The 19044-nt window shown below is 41.0% G+C and overlaps 1 protein-coding gene across 3 annotated transcripts in view; it reads right to left on the reverse strand.

Moving 5' to 3' along the window:
* Positions 1 to 346: 346 nt before the first annotated feature.
* Positions 347 to 19044, reverse strand: part of SNTB1 (syntrophin beta 1) — a 278993-nt gene continuing 260295 nt past the window's right edge. For 2 of the 3 annotated variants that reach the window (XM_023224643.2, XM_031935905.1), the window contains 3 exons: positions 10061 to 10257; positions 6375 to 6565; positions 347 to 3544 (listed from right to left, as the gene is read on the reverse strand). In XM_023224643.2, coding sequence (XP_023080411.1) covers positions 3452 to 3544; positions 6375 to 6565; positions 10061 to 10257 — 481 coding nt within the window. In that variant the 3' untranslated portion in view covers positions 347 to 3451. Of the gene's footprint in view, positions 3545 to 6374; positions 6566 to 10060; positions 10258 to 19044 lie in introns of those variants that run through there. The other variant, XR_002734198.1, reaches the window with a different exon arrangement.

Below are 19044 nucleotides of genomic sequence, written 5' to 3' on the forward strand. Positions count from 1 at the left end.
GGCTAATTTTTGCATTTTTAGGAGAAATAGGGTTTCATCATGTTGGCCAGGCTGGTCTCAAACTCCTGACCTCAGGTGATCTGCCCGCCTCGGCCTCCCAAAGTGCTGGGATTACAGGCGTGAGCCACTGTGCCCGGCCAAACCTATATATTTTTAAATGAATTCAGAAAAGTAAAAATAAGTGAACACACAAACATGTTGCTGGTGTCATCCCCCTTATCCTTCAGCACTTGATGGAAGAGAATAGCAACACTTGCCTCCCATGCTCTTCTATAGTATTGTAAAACCACTGTCCAGGTCACCCTATTGTATATTTAGAATAAAATATAAACTTCTGCACTGGAAATCAGAGGTGAATATTTATTTAATTCATATATAAATTTTACATAATATTTATGGTGCTATAAATATAGGCACATTTTTTTTTAAAGTCCAGATACATCTAAAAATTACCCCCTCACTGTAGCCTCCTACTGCAATCCCCTCAAGATGGAATATCTAACGTGTTTGTAAAACAGGGGCCAGAAAGGCCCTGCCCATTAATTTTAAAACTTTCTGACCATCAAAACCACTCTTTCCTGCTTCAACCAAGCAGAGTCAACAAGGAACATGTGTTTTCAGGGTTTTAATTGCACTAGTTGATGAATTAAGTAAATGCCTCTGCCTGGGTAGTTTGTAATAGGTTTATGGTTTGGTTGCTCCTACTTAGTTCAAGTAAGAGAAAGAAAAACCAATATCTGTATTCCTATTGGCCTTCTTCAAATCCCTATGAGATGGCTTAAAAGGATGTCACCGCACCAGGGGACTCAACCACATCTACTGACAAATAGGCAGCTTCCCATAAAGTACAGAGTAAAACATCATTCATTTATATTGGTTTTCATTTGGGGACAAACACTGTAAATTTAATAATTCATGGGATTGAGCACAGAGCAAATTGGACAAAAACAAATTCCTCATAGTGACTTGGTTGATTCATTGACTGTACCCAAGCATGATCCAGACTTAAGAGTTTGTGTCATACACACCAGCACACATCAGGCAAGATTAAAATCTATAGTGTAAAGTCATTGTAACTTGAATTCAAAATGAGAAAAAAATGAATATTGGAAATTGATTCATTAGAGCCTCTCTATTATGATACATTTTAACTTGGGGGGAAAAATGATTCATATATACAATTATCTTAGTCAAATTTTCTATTTCTTGCTAATAACATTTTAATTTACTCCAGTAAATGCATTAATTTTATTCAAATATATTTTTCTAAAATATAAATAATTAAATGTTTATAAATGTAGAGAATGTAGTTTCCATAGACCCCCACACAGATATTAATCAGTCCAAAACTTAAGTGATGTGATAAGGAAATCATATTTGTAATTATGATCATTTTAATTTGTCTATAAATATATAATAGAATCTTGGCAACTTAATTATGAGCCGTTAACTCATACTTCATGTAGAACCGAGCACCTTAGATTACATATTGTTGAATTTAACTATTGGTATTAATATATGTATTTTAATATGTTATTTACAATACACAATTATAATTCTCTTGTATAACATTACATTCCAGTGATTCTGAAAATATATAGTGAAAGTGCAATATAATTTACAAATGCATCAAAGCTTTTCTATGGTATTCAAGCTGGGACTTGACTTTTCAGCATTTGAAAATAGAAACAAACAAAAAGTCAATATCCTAAAGCTGTGTTTTCTAAAGCATTAAAAAAAAAAAAAAAAAAAAAAAAACCCACTAGCTTCACAAGATGCTCCGTTAGAAAGGAGTCCCGTAGGTAAGTGTGAGGAATGGCTCACCAGATTTCCCCTTGAAGAATCACAATGAACTTTAAAATCTTCAAGGAGGCAATTGTGAAATCTGTTTAACATTTTTCAGCTCAGTATTTAGTAAAGTGTATTAACAAACCACTATCTCCCCCCAGCAAAACACCACTCAGTCAAGCCCCTTGGAACTAGCGTCATATGATATATTCTTTGGGGAAATGCTGATTTAAAATAAAACTTTGCAATTCAATAAACAAATATGTCTGAGTGAGTAAAATCGTGTTCCTTTAACACGGTTTCACTTTTTGAAGCTCTTTGCATGGGTATTTGTTAACATATGATTCTTTAAAACACACAGGCCTAACAATAGATGTCTGTCTGTGTAAACTACAGGAAAAGTGTTAGAAATGTTTATAGAGATCCTAGAGCTCATTTTCAAGGTTTGAGAAAAGTGACTTCAAAATCAATAGGTGTTATTTTTAGTGAATTTGATTTGAAAGATAAAAGCAAAAGCATTAAATCAGTAATGTGCTATATAATGTCTGAAAATATTCCTGTAGAAAAATATCAGGTCATTATATTATTTCCCTGGAATTCTGAAAGGACTGCAGATAGATTGCACTCAGTCTATATGTAAAACCCAGCATTGTCCAGAATTAAATGAGGCTGCTCTAGTAGTACTTGCTTGAAAATGCATGCATACAAGCACAGGCAAAAACAAGGGTCAATAAGTTGCTTAGTATTTCCACTGAAAACCATGAAATGGGGATAATTAGTTAACTCCAACAATGTGAGTTGTTTTATATGTGTATCAGATGACAATCTTTTCTGAAAAAATACCCATAATTCACTCTCTATAAATAAAGCTGTAATTCTTGGCTACAAGACAGCAGATCTTGGTGTGAGTGTAGTCCCAGAATTAATAATCCTTTGTGCATACAACTCTTTAGCAAAGCTTACCAATTTAAGCAGTCTACTTTGGCTCAGATTCTACTAGCTTACAGCTCAGATCAGTATCTGATGCTTTATTTAATTCCTGCTCAGTATATGCTAATGGGGTCACTTTGGAATCATTCTACACTATTGAAAGATAATTCATTTTTTAAAAGTAACAGCTGCTTCATACTTAAATAGAAGGTGGGTTTCTATTTGAAATATATTTCTTTTCCTACAAGTGAAAGTCAACTCAGCAAGAATTAGGAAATAAATCACAATAAAAAAAGGGATCATTGTTACTGGGCATAGGGGGCTAGGAGGAGTAGGTAAAAATGTCCATTTCTCAACTATTTGGGCCTTGCGTACCTGGTGAACCAGTTACCTAGGAACTGGGATGATTAAGATCTGCACATGCTGTTCTAATGATCATGTCCTTGTCATTATTTCAAAGCTATGCTGTGTGTTGCCCGTCACCTCACCTCTTTAACCTTGTACTGTTCTAAAAAGTTTTGCTCTGATACTTCTCATGGTACTTTCGCAGGGTATCCCTTGTAGTTGCTGAAACTGATAGAGGAGTCTGGGACAGTTACATATGACTCTTGAGAGCTAAAGCTGACTGTAGCATGCTACATCTGGTGCACTGCTCACTACAGATGGTGTCTGATGTCACGTTCTCTGGTGGCACTGCAGCCCTTCTTTTCTTAAAGGCAAGTCGCCCCTGTCTTCAGGCCACCAAGCCCAGTCTTGTAATCTTAGCTGACAGGAAGGAATGAATGATGAAAACAATTGGCTTGGGGCAGGAATGAAGGTCCAGTTGCTGAAATTTAAAAAGAAGAGAGCATGAGCGATTTTAAACTAATGCTTGATGTAGATGAGTGATTTGCACATCAAATGAATCTATATGCACTTCCTGCTTTTAAGTGTTAACTGGAGCAATTATGCTCTAAAACCATTGCCCCTCAATGAGATAAAGGAACAACTCTTTGAACTTACTCCTTACATCTCATATATCTTTTTTCCAAAATAGGTCCCGTGAAATTTAGATATACCAATACCATAAATATTGATGTTGTCCTTCTTGACTGTCTAAGCCATTTATTTTTGGTACCACAATAGTGATATTTATTCATGTTGGATTTCATACAGTATGAAGCAGTACTAAATTTCACATCTGAAGATTAGGTTTGAATCCTGGTTCTGATGCTTTTCAGACGTACCATCTTGGATAAGTCTCTTAAAATTCTTCTCAGTCCTACTAATTCACAGTCATTTGAGTATTAAAGGAGCTACTATATGTGACATTTCCTCGTAAACTAAAACACAGAACCCATGCTAAGCAGCTGTGTTGTCACCATCCTCAGTCTTGAACTGTTAAGCACGTATGCCACATCTCTGGGAAGGCACCATCTGAAGTCTTATGCCTCTTGATGTGTTCCTTGAGAACCTGGCACATGCAAGACATACAGTCTGAGCAGGAGAGTCCTTCAGAAGTTGAATTTTATCACCTGACCTAATTTAGGGACATGGGGAGAGTTGTTCTCAATTCTCTTCTGCTGTCCCCAGTTTTGTTCTGATGATGACGGTGTTGGAGAATCACAACCACCTGAGCATATGATCGCTACCAAAGTTAAGGTGGTACTCATTATGAGCCAGGTACTATGCTAAATATCTTCTATCCACTATCTTATTTCATTCTCACAGCATCCCGATGAGGAAGCTATTGTTATTATCTCCATTTTTTTACATAGGGAAACGAAGATTCAGGGAAGTGATGAAACTTTCTGAAATATAGATCTTACAGTAAATGAAAAGCGTGGACTCAAATGTAAGTCTGTCTAATGCCAGAGCCAGGGCTTAACCACAACATTCTATGTCACTAACACAGAAGGAAACTTTTGAAAGAGACATTAAAGTTTAGCTACTTCAATCCGTGTATTTTATGGATGGGAGACTGCGATAGAAAGCAATGAAAGGACTTTCCCAAGAGAGTTGGTGAGTTTGTTGCAGACTCAGAAAGAGAACCCAGGTCCTGACCCTCAGTTTATTGCATTTCCTACAGCTCATCTCTGCTCCCTTCCCCCTCCACACTGGGAAGGTCTGTGGCCCACCTCCAGGATTGCTTAAACAGACATAGGGGGTAGAGGGGAAGGAGGCTGTGTCTGAATTTGAGCTTGTCAACTAAATGTACTGGCAGTAAAAATCAGTTCTTCCTAAATCTTCCAAGTCAGGCTGCAATTACAGGCAGAAAGGCTGAAATTTAGACATAAGTGATTTTCCTCATGGGCAAAAATAGCCTTGAATTTTTAAGCCAAGGATAAAGCAGGAGACTGATTCTTGTTCTTTTCCACTTTGCTAGAGAGTAGTCACCTTTAGGAAAAAGCACACGATGGGTGATTGATAGAGCAGCAACTGAATTAGAAATATTCTTAGTAAAATGGACTTTCAAGTCACTACTTTATTTCCAAGTGGGTGCCTCACACTGAACCTACTGATTGAAACATACAAACAAACAAACATTTGATAAAAATTCTGTAGATCCATTTTAAAAGTTAGAAAAATGCTTGGCTAGAAATAACTCTCAGAAAGTGATCAGCAAACCAAGTGTCAGCCATGGGGAATGGCCTCCATCGTGGCTGCCTATGGCACTCATGGCAAGAAATCTGGTACTGTCTTGGTACCAGAGGTATGGCATCATTTAGAAGAGTGGGGCTGCAATTTTGAGATAAAAAGTCCCTACAGTCTATTAAGTGTGTTCTGCCCTTTTCTTCCTGAAAGCCAACAAATTCATTGAGTAACCCAGTGGCTAGGGAGGACCTAAACAGAGACTAGTCATTACGAAATCAAAGTCCACTTTGAAGTTCTACATTTGACAGCTTAAATGAGATGCTATGTTTTCCTGAAATGCCAAGGATGACACTTGCTAGCTAGAGAGTATAAGAATGTGCAATTCTCACCCTTCTGTGCAAGTGAAGTCATATACTTTTTCATTATGGCAGGCAGAAACCATCTCAGGAAATGATGAATTTCAACGCATGGACTACTTGGATTGAGATGAGACATATGTTACTTTCATGGATAAATTTGCTAATTTTGTTGCATATTGTTTGATATCAGCTCCATGCTTCTGTGCCCTCCTCTGGCCCTCCTCCACTCCAGTGGAGTTGATCAGTTTCTTTTCATTTTCCTGCTGCCCTCTTGCTCTGCTCCTCATCTGGCCCCTCCTGTCTCTTTGCTCTCTGTCCTCTCCTCGGAGACTTCCCTGACAGTAGGGACCATGTATTTTAGTTCACTGCATCCCTAACATCTAGCACAATGCCAAGGTTATATGAGATGCTTAATACTTTTTAAAACTGCAGGGTACATTTTTTAAGCTGGTGAGACCGTATTTGATAAGAATTTAAGCTAGCTTTGTAAAGGATTCTTTCGTTTGACTCAAATATTTATGTAGTCTTCTAATGGAAAATGAGACCGAAGAAAAGAACTTTGAAATAATTGAACCTAATCATTGTTTTTCAAGGATCAGATAAAACATGGGCTTGCAAGTACATCATTAGCAGTCAAATGCTGAATAAGAGTAAGGCAGCATTATGTTGCATAATGAAATATTAATATATGAAATCGTATGGTCTGAGGAAAAGTACACTTACAATCTCTCCATCTTTGCCTCCAAAATCTAAATACAGCATCCTGATTCCATCATCTGAAGACATTTTGAGCTTTTCATAAGGAGACTGTATGATGGTCTTGGGAAAGGCACCCTCCTGTGGTTCAGTGGTAATAGAAAATCCATTCTCATAATGTATAGTCAAACGGCACTCCTGGTTTTTGTAGGTGCAAGCTGAGAGAGAAAGAGACAAGTATGAACCATGGCAATCAATCCATTTTCCCAATCACTCACTACATGCCTCTCAGTCCCAGCGATCAGTTACACATTTCTTACTAAAATAAAAATATAGTCATTGTTCATGAAAATATTCTCTTTGGATTTATTTTGGTGTTGTAATTTTAAAAGCCCCATAGAATTGAGGAAAAAAATGGAAAGAAATTCCTTTTGTTGGGATCTACTGAACGTTATCTGCGTTCTAGTCCCTATCTAGCCATCTAACAACACACAGGTCTATAGGTGTACTTGCCTTCCAACAGCCCTATAGGCCTTGTCTCAAGCCAGAGAACTTTGATTTAAATAAGGCCAGCAGGCGCACTGGCTCACACCTGTAATCCCAACTTTGGGAGGCTGAGGCGGGCAGATCACTTGAGGTCAGGAGTTCAAGACCAGCCTGGCCAATATGGTGCAACCCCATCTCTACTAAAAATACAAATATTAGCCAGACGTAGTGGTGGGTGCCTGTAGTCCCAGCTACTCTGGAGGCTGAGGCAGGAGAATGGCTTGAACCTGGGAGGCAGAGGTTGCAGTAAGTCAAGATGGCTCCACTGTATTCCAGCCTGGGTGACAGACCAAGACTCTGTCTCGAAAAAGAAAAACAATTTTTTTTAAATAAATAAAGACACCTTTGAATCACCATCCTTATCATCATCAACACACACACACACATACACACACACACACACAATTGTATCTACCACCTGGTGAAAGAAGACAGCATACACCCATGATATTATCAAAGTTAACTAATGTAAATACGTAAGTCAGGAATGAGTAGTTTAAAAATAGTCTAATTTTTAATAGTCTAACAAATCTCGTTTTAGAAATTGAGAGGGGTGCTCTTTTAATTTCCCTGATGATCTTGGATCCTGGAAAAGCTGCTATTGCTGACCTCAGATGTGGCATCTTCCATGAAGAGCACCCCGGGTGTGGCATCTAGGAAGCTCAGGGGTGGCATCCACATGGTGCCCTCTGATCCAAAGACACAAAGCAAAAACCTCTTGAGCAGGTGCGGTGCCAGCTTTTCTCTGGGATTCTCACTATGGTTAGGAAAAGAGTTCTGCTCTTTAAGCTTATGGGCTGGGCACGGGGACCGCCTCAGCATCCTAATTCCTATTTCCAAAGACTTGTGAATGTTTAAAACTCTTGATCAAAGAGTTCTGAGAAAGGTTATTACAGATCAGATTGGATTTTTTTGCTTCACAAAACACTGCATTTAACAGACCCTGACAAGTAAATTGGCTAAGGTTTTGATCTACATCTAAAAGTGCTGTAGGGAAACCAGGACCCTCCCTGATGGGGGTGGGGCTTGGAGGCATAAGAGCAAGGGCTTTATTGATTGAGAACTTGCTGTACATCACTTGCTCCACGCAATGGATTTATTTTGGTGTTGTAATTTTAAAAGCCCCATAGAATTAAGGGAAAAAAATGGGAAGAAATTCCTTTTGCTGGGATCTCCTAGTCCCTATCTAGCCATCTAACACCACACGGGTCTATAGGTGTACTTGCCTTCGAATGGCCCTGTAGGCCTTGTCTCAAGCCAGAAAACACAGAACTTTGATTTAAATAAGGCCAGCAGGCATACTGGCTCACATCTGTAATCCCAACTTTGGGAGGCCGAGGCGGGCAGATCACTTGAGGTCAGGAGTTCAAGACCAGCCTCGAACTTCTGAAGCCCGAACACAGCCTGATATTATAGGTGGAAAAAGGAAAGCTCAGAGAGGTGAACACGTCACCAGTCCAGGTTGTTTGGCTTTCAAAATTCAAGTTCTTTGCACTCTGTCCTGTGTCCCTTCTGGGTCTGGCACTCAGGACAAGGAGGGATGTGGGGAAGGAGCTGGGCACAGAATTGCTCAACTTTCCTACCTCGTGATAATGACAGTAGGCGGGGAGGCTTTCAAAGTTTGGGGAAGAAATAGAGATCTCCATCGCTCACAGAATGTAGTGGATTTTAATCAGAGCTCTGATTAAAACATATGCCCTTTCTCCTGACTGACTTGCAGATATCTTTCGACTTGTAACTAGGGCTGATCTTTTCCTCTAACAGGTCTATAACTCCTTCTGGGAACAGTCCCTGAACCCTGAACCCTGCCCTCTGCCAGCCCTCCCATTCAAGGATGTCCAAGGACAGTGGCATAGAGATTGTACTGATAGCACTGCCTCCCCATCTGTAATCCCAGCTACTTAGGAGGCTGAGGCAGGAGAATTGCTTGAACCCGGGAGGTGGAGGTCGCAGTGAGATCTCGCCATTGTACTCCAGCCCAGGTGACAAGAGCAAAACTCCATCCCCCCCCATCAAAAAAAGTTTGTTTTTCAAAGTATGAAACTACTGACACATTAAATGCCTGGCATATAGCAGGTCCTTAATACATACTGTACTATAGAAGGGTTCTTCCTTCTACACACATCTCCCGTTTCTACCACTGACTTGCCCTTTCAAAGAGCTCTGTGTGGATGTGGCCTGTACTCACTCAGCACTTCCATTCTGCCTCTGCCTCTTCATTCACACAAGGGCAGGGGCACTGGTCACTCTTCCCAGAACTGTACCTTTTCTCTGCTTATCGCCACCACGATGCCTTTGGCTCCTGCTTTTTTTACTGCCCTGGGTCTCTAGTTGATATGGTTTGGATGTTTTATCCCCTCCAAATCTCATGTTGAAATGTAATCCCCAGTATGGAGGTGGGGCTTGGTGGAAGGTGTTTGGGTCTTGGGGGCGGATCCTTCATGAAGAGCTTGGTTCCCTCCTCCTTTCAGTAATGAGTGAGCTCTTGCTTTGAATTCATGAGAGACCTGGTTGTTTAAAATAGTGCGGCACTTTCCTCTCTTTCTCTCCCCTCTCTTCTATTGCCATGTGATATGCCAGTTCCCATTTGCCTTCCATCATGATGGGAAGCTTCCTGAGGCCCTCACCAGAAGCAGATGCCAGGACCATGATTCCTGTACAGTCTGTAGAACTGGGAGCCAAAGTAAACCTCTTTTCTTTATAAATTACCCGGCTTCAGGCATTTCTTTATAGCAGGCCAAACAGACTCACACACCTGTTTTCTGATCAATCCTATTAACTACCAAATATATTTCCAATAATTTTATTCTGTGATAGATTACTCAGAATCCATTTCTGCTGTTTGTAACCAAGAACACTACACATTCATGCCTCAAAGTTCATTCCTCTAGGAAGCCACCCAGAGGTTACAGGTAGGAGAACTGTAACCGACTATCCAATTTACCAAATTTTCTTGAATGAAGATAGGATAAGTCTTTTTATAATCAAAGCTTTAGGTTACATTTTAGTAGGGCATGGACTTCCTTAATTTACAAGAATTTAAATTTGCTTCTGGAATTTTAACTATCCCCAGAGGCCAGTGATGAAAACTACTTTAAGGCCCCAGTGGAGTAGAGGGTTCATCTTCCCCTAACAGTGTGTCCTTGGTAGCCCACTGCAGCACTCACCAGTGCTGATTTCAGCAATGAGTTCGGCAGAATTGTGGCAACCCTGTACTATGCTCCTTGTCCAGTGGGAGAGGTCCCTGCTGGTCTCCGCTCTGAAGAGATGTGTTTCAATCCCTTGCCTGGTACCAGTTCGCGTTGCAAAGGACAAATCCACACCAGCCTGGGGTGATCCCTTCCCTGGACCTGAATGGACCAGCCTGGAGACAGAGAGAGAGAATGAGAGAGAGAGAGAGAGAGAGATCATCAAAATGGAGACTAGTTTTCTTCACCTGGCATATCACCTTGTATAAGACCCAAATTGGTGATCTGCTCTCATTTTTCTGGTCTGGAATCAAAGGGCTCCACTATACCCTGCTCTTCTGCCATCTCCTCTCCAACGGTAGCATGAGGTTAAGATAGCACCCAAGAGCTGGACATCTGGACAAATATGCAAGGGAGTTCAATAACATGACTTTAATTCGTGCAAGTTCAACTATAGGGAAAAATAAATAAATAAATGTGAGGGAGAAAAGAAATTAAATACTGTGTAAAATTCTCTCCAGCATTCCTTTCTTGAGCATCTATATGTCCCAGCACAAGCATGACATAAGACTGAGAATCCATTATTTCCTGGGTTAGGCTTCATTCCCCTGTGTCTCTTGTAGTTTGGAACGTCGGGCTGCATTGAATGTACTTCTAGGCGTGCAATTTTTCATGCATGTAGCCCCTAAATGCAAACAAACAAGCTGGAACTCAGTTGAAGCAATAGCACTGGTGTATTTCATAAAGCTCCAGGAAGAACTGGCAATGCTGGACTTCTTGAGAAGCAGTATGGAACTGCACTTTAGGGGAGATTTTCAAGAGAGATTTTTACCACACAAGATTTTCACACTGACTTTTGAACTTACACTCAGCATAAAATGTGACTTCCATAGTAAATATTTTCTGAAAGACCAGACTTGAAAGAGGAAGAATCAAAGTGCTCTAAGGGCCACCTTCGGAGCAGGGGCTAGGTCGTACTTCTTATTCATTGCTTTTGAACACTGGGATCTTTCATCCTCTCTCCTATGCCTCGATATCTCGGTCTCATTTTGGGAGAGACTTTTATATCAATCATTTGCAGGGTAGCATAAGTCTAATTTAGTAAATGTGACTTCTCTCTAGGGTATTTGCATTTTAAGTCTCATCTTTTAATCCAGAAAGCAACACTTTAAAATTTGCTAGAGAAATGCCAGGTGTCTAACCACATGGTAGATGCAAGAGTTATTTTCTTACCCCAGATTAAAATTGCACAGAGGAAATACAAAAGCTTATGTTCTCTTATAAACCTAAATACTGCAGGAACAAAATTATCAGTAGAATAAAGCAAATTATTACCTGTTGAATTTCTGGCAACAAGTTTGTTGTATAACTTGAAGGAGCTTTCTTTTACTTACAAAGTTAAAATTAGGCAGGAGGGGTGGTTTGCAAGGCCAACTCGAAGAAAAAGGGTATTTGAAAAGCATTTAGGTTGAAAGAGTCATTAAAGATATGAAAGGCCAGGCATGGTGCCTCACACCTGCAATCCCAGCACTTTGGGAGGCTGAGGCGGGCAGATTACCTGAGGTCAGGAGTTCAAGACCAGCCTGGCCAACATGGGAAACCCCTTCTCTACTAAACATACAAAAATTAGCCCGGCATGGTGGCATGCACCTGTAGTCCCAGTTACTCGGGAGGCTGAGGCAGGAGAATGGCTTGAATCTGGGAAGCAGAGATTGCAGTGAGCTGAGATCGTACCACTGCACTCCAGCCTGGGCAACAGTGTGAGACTCTGTCTTAAAAAAAAAAAAAAAAAAAAAAAAAAAAAGTATGGCAGTTCCATGAATCTCATTGAGAGTAGTCTAGGACAGTGTGAAGGGAAATGACTGCTGGCATGGGTGCCCACACACGGGGATTTAACATGTAGAGATTAAGCCCAATTCATTCAGGAGGGAGGAGGGCATTTTGTAATAAGTGAGCCAGAGTCACTGAGAAGCTGCTAGAGAATTCAAATGCAAGTGAGGCTAAAGAAAACAGAAAGCATTTCTCTGAAGCCTGCCTAGCATAGGCTTTAAAGGGATTGAGGGTAAGGTAAAAATTCATTAAGAAAAGGTATCTACAAGGAGCAAGAATGTATATGTATACTGTGTTTTCTTATTTGCTCAAAAGTGTTTGTATTTCAAAATAAGTTTTTAGACTTGAAAGTGTTTAAGCTTTAATTGCTTCAACAAATTAAATAGCTCGACCAGGAGTGGTGGCTCACGCCTGTAATCCCAGCACTTTGGGAGGCCAAGGGGGATGGATCACGAGGTCAGGAGTTCAAGACCAGCCTGGCTAAGATGGTAAAACCCCATCTCTACTAAAAATACAAAAATTATCTGGGCATGGTGGCATGCACCTGTAATCCCAGCTACTTGGGAGGCTGAGGCAGAGAACTGCTTGAACCTGGGAGGCAGAGGTTGCAGTGAGCCGAGATCGCGCCACTGCACTCCAGACTGGGTGACAGAGTGAGACTCCATCTCAAAAAAAAAAAAAAAAAAAAAAAGAAATGAAATTGCTCATGTGAGGTGCCATGGTGTAATGGCAAGCACTCCGTACTCTGAATCCAGAAATTAAATAGCTCACCCTGCCTTTTTGAAATTTTAACATCTGTATCAGCTGAGCACAGCTGGCAGGCTGCATGTTAAACTGAAAAGGGACATAGGTTTGGGAGGCATATAAAGCTGTATTAGAACCCCATTCTGTCTGACATTTGTTAAACTTTTTAAGAATCACTACTTCTTAAAAAGTAAGTTCATGACCATCCTGGCTAACACAGTGAAACCCTATCTCTACTAAAAATGCAAAATATTAGCTGGGTGTGGTGGCCGGTGCCTATAATCCCAGCTACTTGGGAGGCTGAGGCAGGAGAATCGTTTGAACCCGGGAGGCAGAGGTTGCAGTGAGCCGAGATCGCACCACTGCACTCCAACCTGGGAGTCAGAGTGAGACTCCATCTCAAAAAAAAAAAAAAGTAAAGTTGTGTTGTGAAGATTAAATAACCAATGCTCTGTACCTATCACAGAAACTAGTATATGGTTTGTGCTCCATTCTTACCCCTACCCTTAGTTTCCTCATTTAAAAAATATAATACCCATAGGATTAGGATTAAATATAGAAAAGTATACAGAGCACTTCGTTCAGTATCTAGAACATTATAATCAGCATTCAATAAAAACTGGTTCCCTTCTTCCTTCCCTGGCCTAACTTGTTCTCATTTTCCATCCCCTAAATTTCCATCCAGACATCAAGTCTGTCATGATCCAGAGCCAGCATAAATATATTGTAGAGGCAGAAGCAGAGTGAGAAAAAGATATGCCACTCTCATGGAGAATCCTAGGAGTTTCTGTGAATTTTCTACCAATATTTATTAGACTATAAAATTGAAATAAATAATAACTGGGAAAATGCAATTTGTTAGAAAATCCACATTCGGTAGCTCAGGGTATGAGGAATGGAATTACTAAGAGAAAGGAACGAGGTCTGAGAAAGCCTGGAACAAGCTCACCAATATGATGGGAAGTCCAGTGTGTTCGAGAAGTAATAATGAAGAAGGTTTTTATTTATGTATTTGTGTATGTATGTATTTATTTAATAAATAAGAGAGTCTTGCTCTGTCACTGAGGTTGGTGTGCAGTGGTGTGATCTTGGCTCACTGCAACCTCCACCCCCTGGGTTCAAGCGATTCTCTGTCTCAGTCTCCTGAGTAGCTGGGATTACAGGCGCGTACCACCACATCCAGCTAATTTTTGTATTTTTAGTAGAGACGGGGTTTTGCCATGTTGGCCAGGCTGGTCTCGAACTCCCAACCTCAGGTGATCTGCCTGCCTTGGCCTCCCAAAGTGCTGGGATTACAGGCATGAGCCGCCGCACCTGGTCAAAGGAAGCTTTTAGAGCAGCAGTGCCAATCTTTTTGGCACCGGGGACTGGTTTCCCCATCTTTCGGGATGGGGTGGGGAATTGGTGATTGGTGGGAGGTGGAGGGCAGGATGGTTTCAGGATGAGTCAAGTGCATTACATTTATTGTGCACTTTATTGCTATTATTATTATGTTGTAATATATAATGAAATAATTATTCAACTCTCCATAATGTAGAATCAGTGGGAGCCCTACACTTGTTTTCCTGCCAACTAGATGGTTCTATCTGGGGACAATGGTAGACAGTGACATATCATCAGGCATTAGATTCTCATAAGGAGCAATAGGGTTCGAACTCCTGCGAGAATCTAAGGCTGCTGCTGATGTGACAGGAGGCAGAATTCAGGCAGTAATGCGAGCAATGGGGAGTGCTGTAAATACAGATGAAGCTTTGCTTCCTAGCTGCTCACCTCTGCCGTGCGGTCCCGTTCCTAACATGCCACAGACCGCTATAGGTCCACGGCCTAGGTCTTGGGGACTCCTGTTTTACAGGAAGGGCTGTTGATGTTCTGTGTTATTCATCTTATCATAAAACTCTCATTGATTAATAAAAAGAGGGAAGAGGAAAATTGATTTTTCAACTAACCAAGTGTAAATTCTCTTTTATATTAAAGAACCTGGATTTGCCGTCTGAGCAACAGCAGACATGTTGAATTATGTGTCCTTTTGGATATGCCGATATTGGCTTAATGAAACGTACAGTACTGTATGTAAACTCTGAGATAAAGCAAATTGTCTTTTCACTACCTAGTGGGTATGCTGTAATAAAAGGATACTTTTCTCAGATAAAACTCAAGTGAAATACATCAGCTATCTGCTGTATCCATATGTGTGGGTGTCCTCTGGATGCAGTATTATACACCTTGAAATTATAAGTACTATGTGTAAATGTGGGAAAATGCATCTATATTATGGAAAAGCTCTGTAAATGTTAACTCAAGGATGTTAAAGAAAAGCTTGAAAACAAATGCATTAAAATGTAGAGCAATTTTATGGCTGATTTTATGTCTTCTTTTTAAAAAACTCTTAAAATTTTCTCTAAGAGGCTGGACATGGTGGCTCACGCATGTAATCCCATCACTTTGGGAGGCTGAGGCGGGTGGTCACGTGAGGTTAGGAGTTTGAGACCAGGCTAATATGGTGAAACCCCATCTCTACTAAAAAGATAAAAATTAGCCAGTTGTGGTGGCACGTGCCTGTAGACCCAGCTACTCAGGAGGCTGAGGCAGGAGAATCGCTTGAACCTGGGAGGCAGAGGTTGCAGTGAGCTGAGATTGCGCCACTGGACTCCAGCCTGGGCAAAAGAGCGAGACTCCGTCTAAAAATAAAAAAAAAAAAAATTCTCTAAGAAACATATACGTCAGGTCCTCAAGTACTTTCATTCCATTCAACATCATTTTATTATAACATTAGTGAGAAAAAAAATCGATTCCCTGGGGGTCCTCTGTCTGTGCGGAGTTGGCACATTTTCCCCATGATTGCCTGGGTTTTCTCTGGGATCTCCAGTTTCCTCCTGCACCCCAAAGATGTTCCTGTTAGGTTACATGGCGTGTCTACATGGTCCTGGGATGAGTGTGAATGTGGGTGTGAGCGTCTGTCCAGGGTTGGTTCCCGCTTTGTGCCCTGAGCTGCTGGGATAGGCTCTGTCTGGCCACCGTTGACTCTGAACTGGAATAAGTGAGTTGGCAAATGAGTGAAGAAATGCATACAAATTAGTATAAAAAAACATGACATCTACAGTAATCAAATGTACGACAATGAGCGCTAGTTGAAAGCGCTCAGCGAGCCTGCCTCATCTGTGATTGGTTTTGGCCTGCGTGGTGGGCGGGGGGTGCTCCTTACAGTTTTCACTCTGCAAGCATTTATTCTTTAATGAAACCACCACCACTACGACTGCTGTCACTGAGTCACCAAAAATTGGGTAATTATTTTACTTGTTTTTATTCATCTTTCTTAAATGTATGTGTAACTCACATTTATTTCATTGTTTAATATTAGATGTGTTTCGAGTCTAACACTGAAGGCCCGCAGGCTATAGCTATGGAATAGCCCTTCTCAGAATCAAGTTAACTGATCCACGTGGGATGAAACCTACACCTGTGGCTTCATTAATCCCTTACACTGACACATTGGCCTCCAGCAAAGGAGATAACAGAGATACTGAGACCTGCTAGTTGAAGTTATAGGACCTTTTTGGACTCAGGGGTACTCTCAGGGGTCACAGAGAAGCTTCTTGCTTTGTTCAAGTCCTTTCTCCCTTCCTTACAAAAGAACACCAAAAATCACTCACTAATTCATTCATTCATTCATTCATTCATTCATTCAATCAATAAAGATTTCTTCATTCACCAACTGATATACTCAATAAGTATTTATGGAGTACTGTTATGGACTGAATTGTGTCCTCATAAGATTCATATGTTGAAGCCCAGTATGACAGTATTTGAAAATAGTGAAGTGGCTACCTTGCCCGGGGTATATCCCCTGGGGTTCGTTGTCCCGCACCAGGAAAATTTAGAACAAGGACAACACTAGGAGTTTAGGAGTGGAGGTTTAATAGGTATAAGAGAAGAGAAAGAGAAACAGCTTCCTCTATAGAGAAAGGGGTTTCCAAGCAGAAAGGCCAGCTGGAGGCCAATGCACTGAATTTTATAGTCCAGTTTGAGAAGGTGATATCTGATTTAGGCAGGACTCACAGATTGGTTCCATCAGGTATGACTTTCACATAGTTCGGGGAAGGGCTGCTTGCCCTACCTACCCTAATCTTCTTATGCAACTGGACTTTCCAGTTGATCGGTGCCATCTTGTCTGCTTCTTGCTGTACACGTGGCTGACAGAGAAGGGAAGATGGAGCTGCCATCTTGAAAATGTCTAGTCCGTAGTTCCCGTAGGCATTCACCACTGCAAGCTCCCAGCCTGTTTATATCTGTGGCTCAACTTATAGCCTGCTCTTTGTTAGAAAATGATTTGGGGCTGCTTTTCATTAAAAGGAAAAGCCTTACTGAGGACTCCCATGCCCTTGCTATCTGCCTAAATAATTCCTTCTTAACCCCTATAGCATTAGGACCTACAAGGAGGTAATAAAGGTTAAGTGAGGGGGTCCTAAGAGTGGGGCATTAATCCAGTGGAACCGTGTTCTTATAAGAAGAGGAAGAGAAGCCAAAAATCTCTTCTGCTCCATGCACTCACAGAGGAAAGACCATGTGAGTACACAGAAAGAGGGCAGCCATCTATCTGCAAGGCAGGAAGACAGTCCTCACTAGAAACCAATCCTGACAGCACCGTGATCTTAGACTTCCAGCCTCCAGAACAGTGAGAACTAAATGTCTGTTGTTGACGCCACCCAGTCTGCGGTATTTTGTTATGGTCCCTCTAGTAGACTAATAAGCACCTAGTCTACACAAACTCCAGTCTAGGTACAGTGTGAACAGAACAGGCATGGATTAAGCCTCAAGGAGACACAGTTTAAAAGGAGAAATACTCTCTCCCCTCCTAATCCCCATGGCCTCTTTACTCCAAGTTGAGCTCCAGTTTTGGAGAGACTCATTGCTGGATTATGTAAGAGAGTCGGAACCATTCTGGTCGATGACAAGCAAAGAATATGAGCCAGGTAGGGTGGATGGGTGGAGAATTATTCCTCCTCACTGGAGCAACCTGATCATTATAAAGATCTTCCTCCAGAGAGGGAATCTGAACTTTCAGGAAAAGCAATTCTTTAAAAGCGGAGATCAGTGATTATGGCACAAAGACAAAGAAGGAATCCCATGTTTATCAACATATTTGTTATTTCATCCCTATCAAGGTGTTGGAAATAATAGATTTCACTTACTCTTTATATCATTCCCAACAAATTGCTTCTGATGATCAACAATAGTAAGTTGGGGATGAAACACAGGAATGTGGACATTCATCACTATACTACCTTATAGTGACTGAACAGACAGCTGATTGCTGTAGAAATTATGGCATGGCAAAGATAAGTCAAGGCCATCAGACAAGATAAGATTAAGATCGTTTCTCTTTTGTTATGTGAGCCACCAGGGCAATAAGAGTAGCGCCTCCAGAAAGAAATAGAGAAAACTAGTGGAATAATTCAATTTATAAATGCTCTGTGAAATCCTTCTCTTGAGATTAATTTGCAGTGGCATATTACCAACTCCCAGCCAATAAATAATATTGGATATACAATGTTGGATACTGTCTATCCAACAGCCTGCTTACTGATCATCTCCACTCAGATGGCTCACAGGCACGTCAGACTCCAGATAAGCTACAGCCATATTGCATTAGGCCTTTAAGATCTTAAGAACCTGATACCTGAGTTCTAAGTAACACCAGGATCCCCAAAGGACCATGTCCACTATAAAGGAGAGGAAGTTTATACTGGGAGTCAAAACAGTATTCAAAAGAAATAGTCATTTAGATGGGAAATTGAGGGTCTAAATACGGAAAGGTTTCCTAACAATGCCAAAGACAACATGAGTTTATCTGGAAAAGAGAAGATTTTGTATGAGGAATGGAAAGGAGGAAAGGCTAAGCATAAATGTTTGCACTATCTGTGGAAGTGTTCAAGCATGGTTAGTTATTGACTTCCCCAGGGATGTTATTCTCCCCTCAAAACCATCTCTGGACCTTGGCTAATAATCTAGGAGAGAAAACCATACTTGGAGCAGATATCTTGCTTCTTGGAAGCCAACATGAAGTAAGTGCCCTTCCAGCAAGTCTGAGGTTGCCTAAGCTGCCAGCCAACCCAGGTTCTTGGGTATTTCTCTGTAGGGATTGTTGCTCATGTATCAAAGTTGACAGCTCCTGGGTAAGAAGATGCTGGGGAAAACAAACTTCTGTTGACAGCAAAGTGATCTACTGGAGCTCAAGACCATTTGCCATCTGATCTCCTCTTTGATCCCTTTCTGGAGACAGGCATCCCCCCTCTGAATTCCCACACATCATTATCAATCCATTTACCTTACTGTTTCATAATCACCACCTGATCTCTCTTACTAGATCTTGCTCTCTTTCAGGGTAGGCG

This window comes from Piliocolobus tephrosceles, chromosome 7, assembly GCF_002776525.5.
Source record: "Piliocolobus tephrosceles isolate RC106 chromosome 7, ASM277652v3, whole genome shotgun sequence".
Taxonomy (NCBI): domain Eukaryota; kingdom Metazoa; phylum Chordata; class Mammalia; order Primates; family Cercopithecidae; genus Piliocolobus; species Piliocolobus tephrosceles.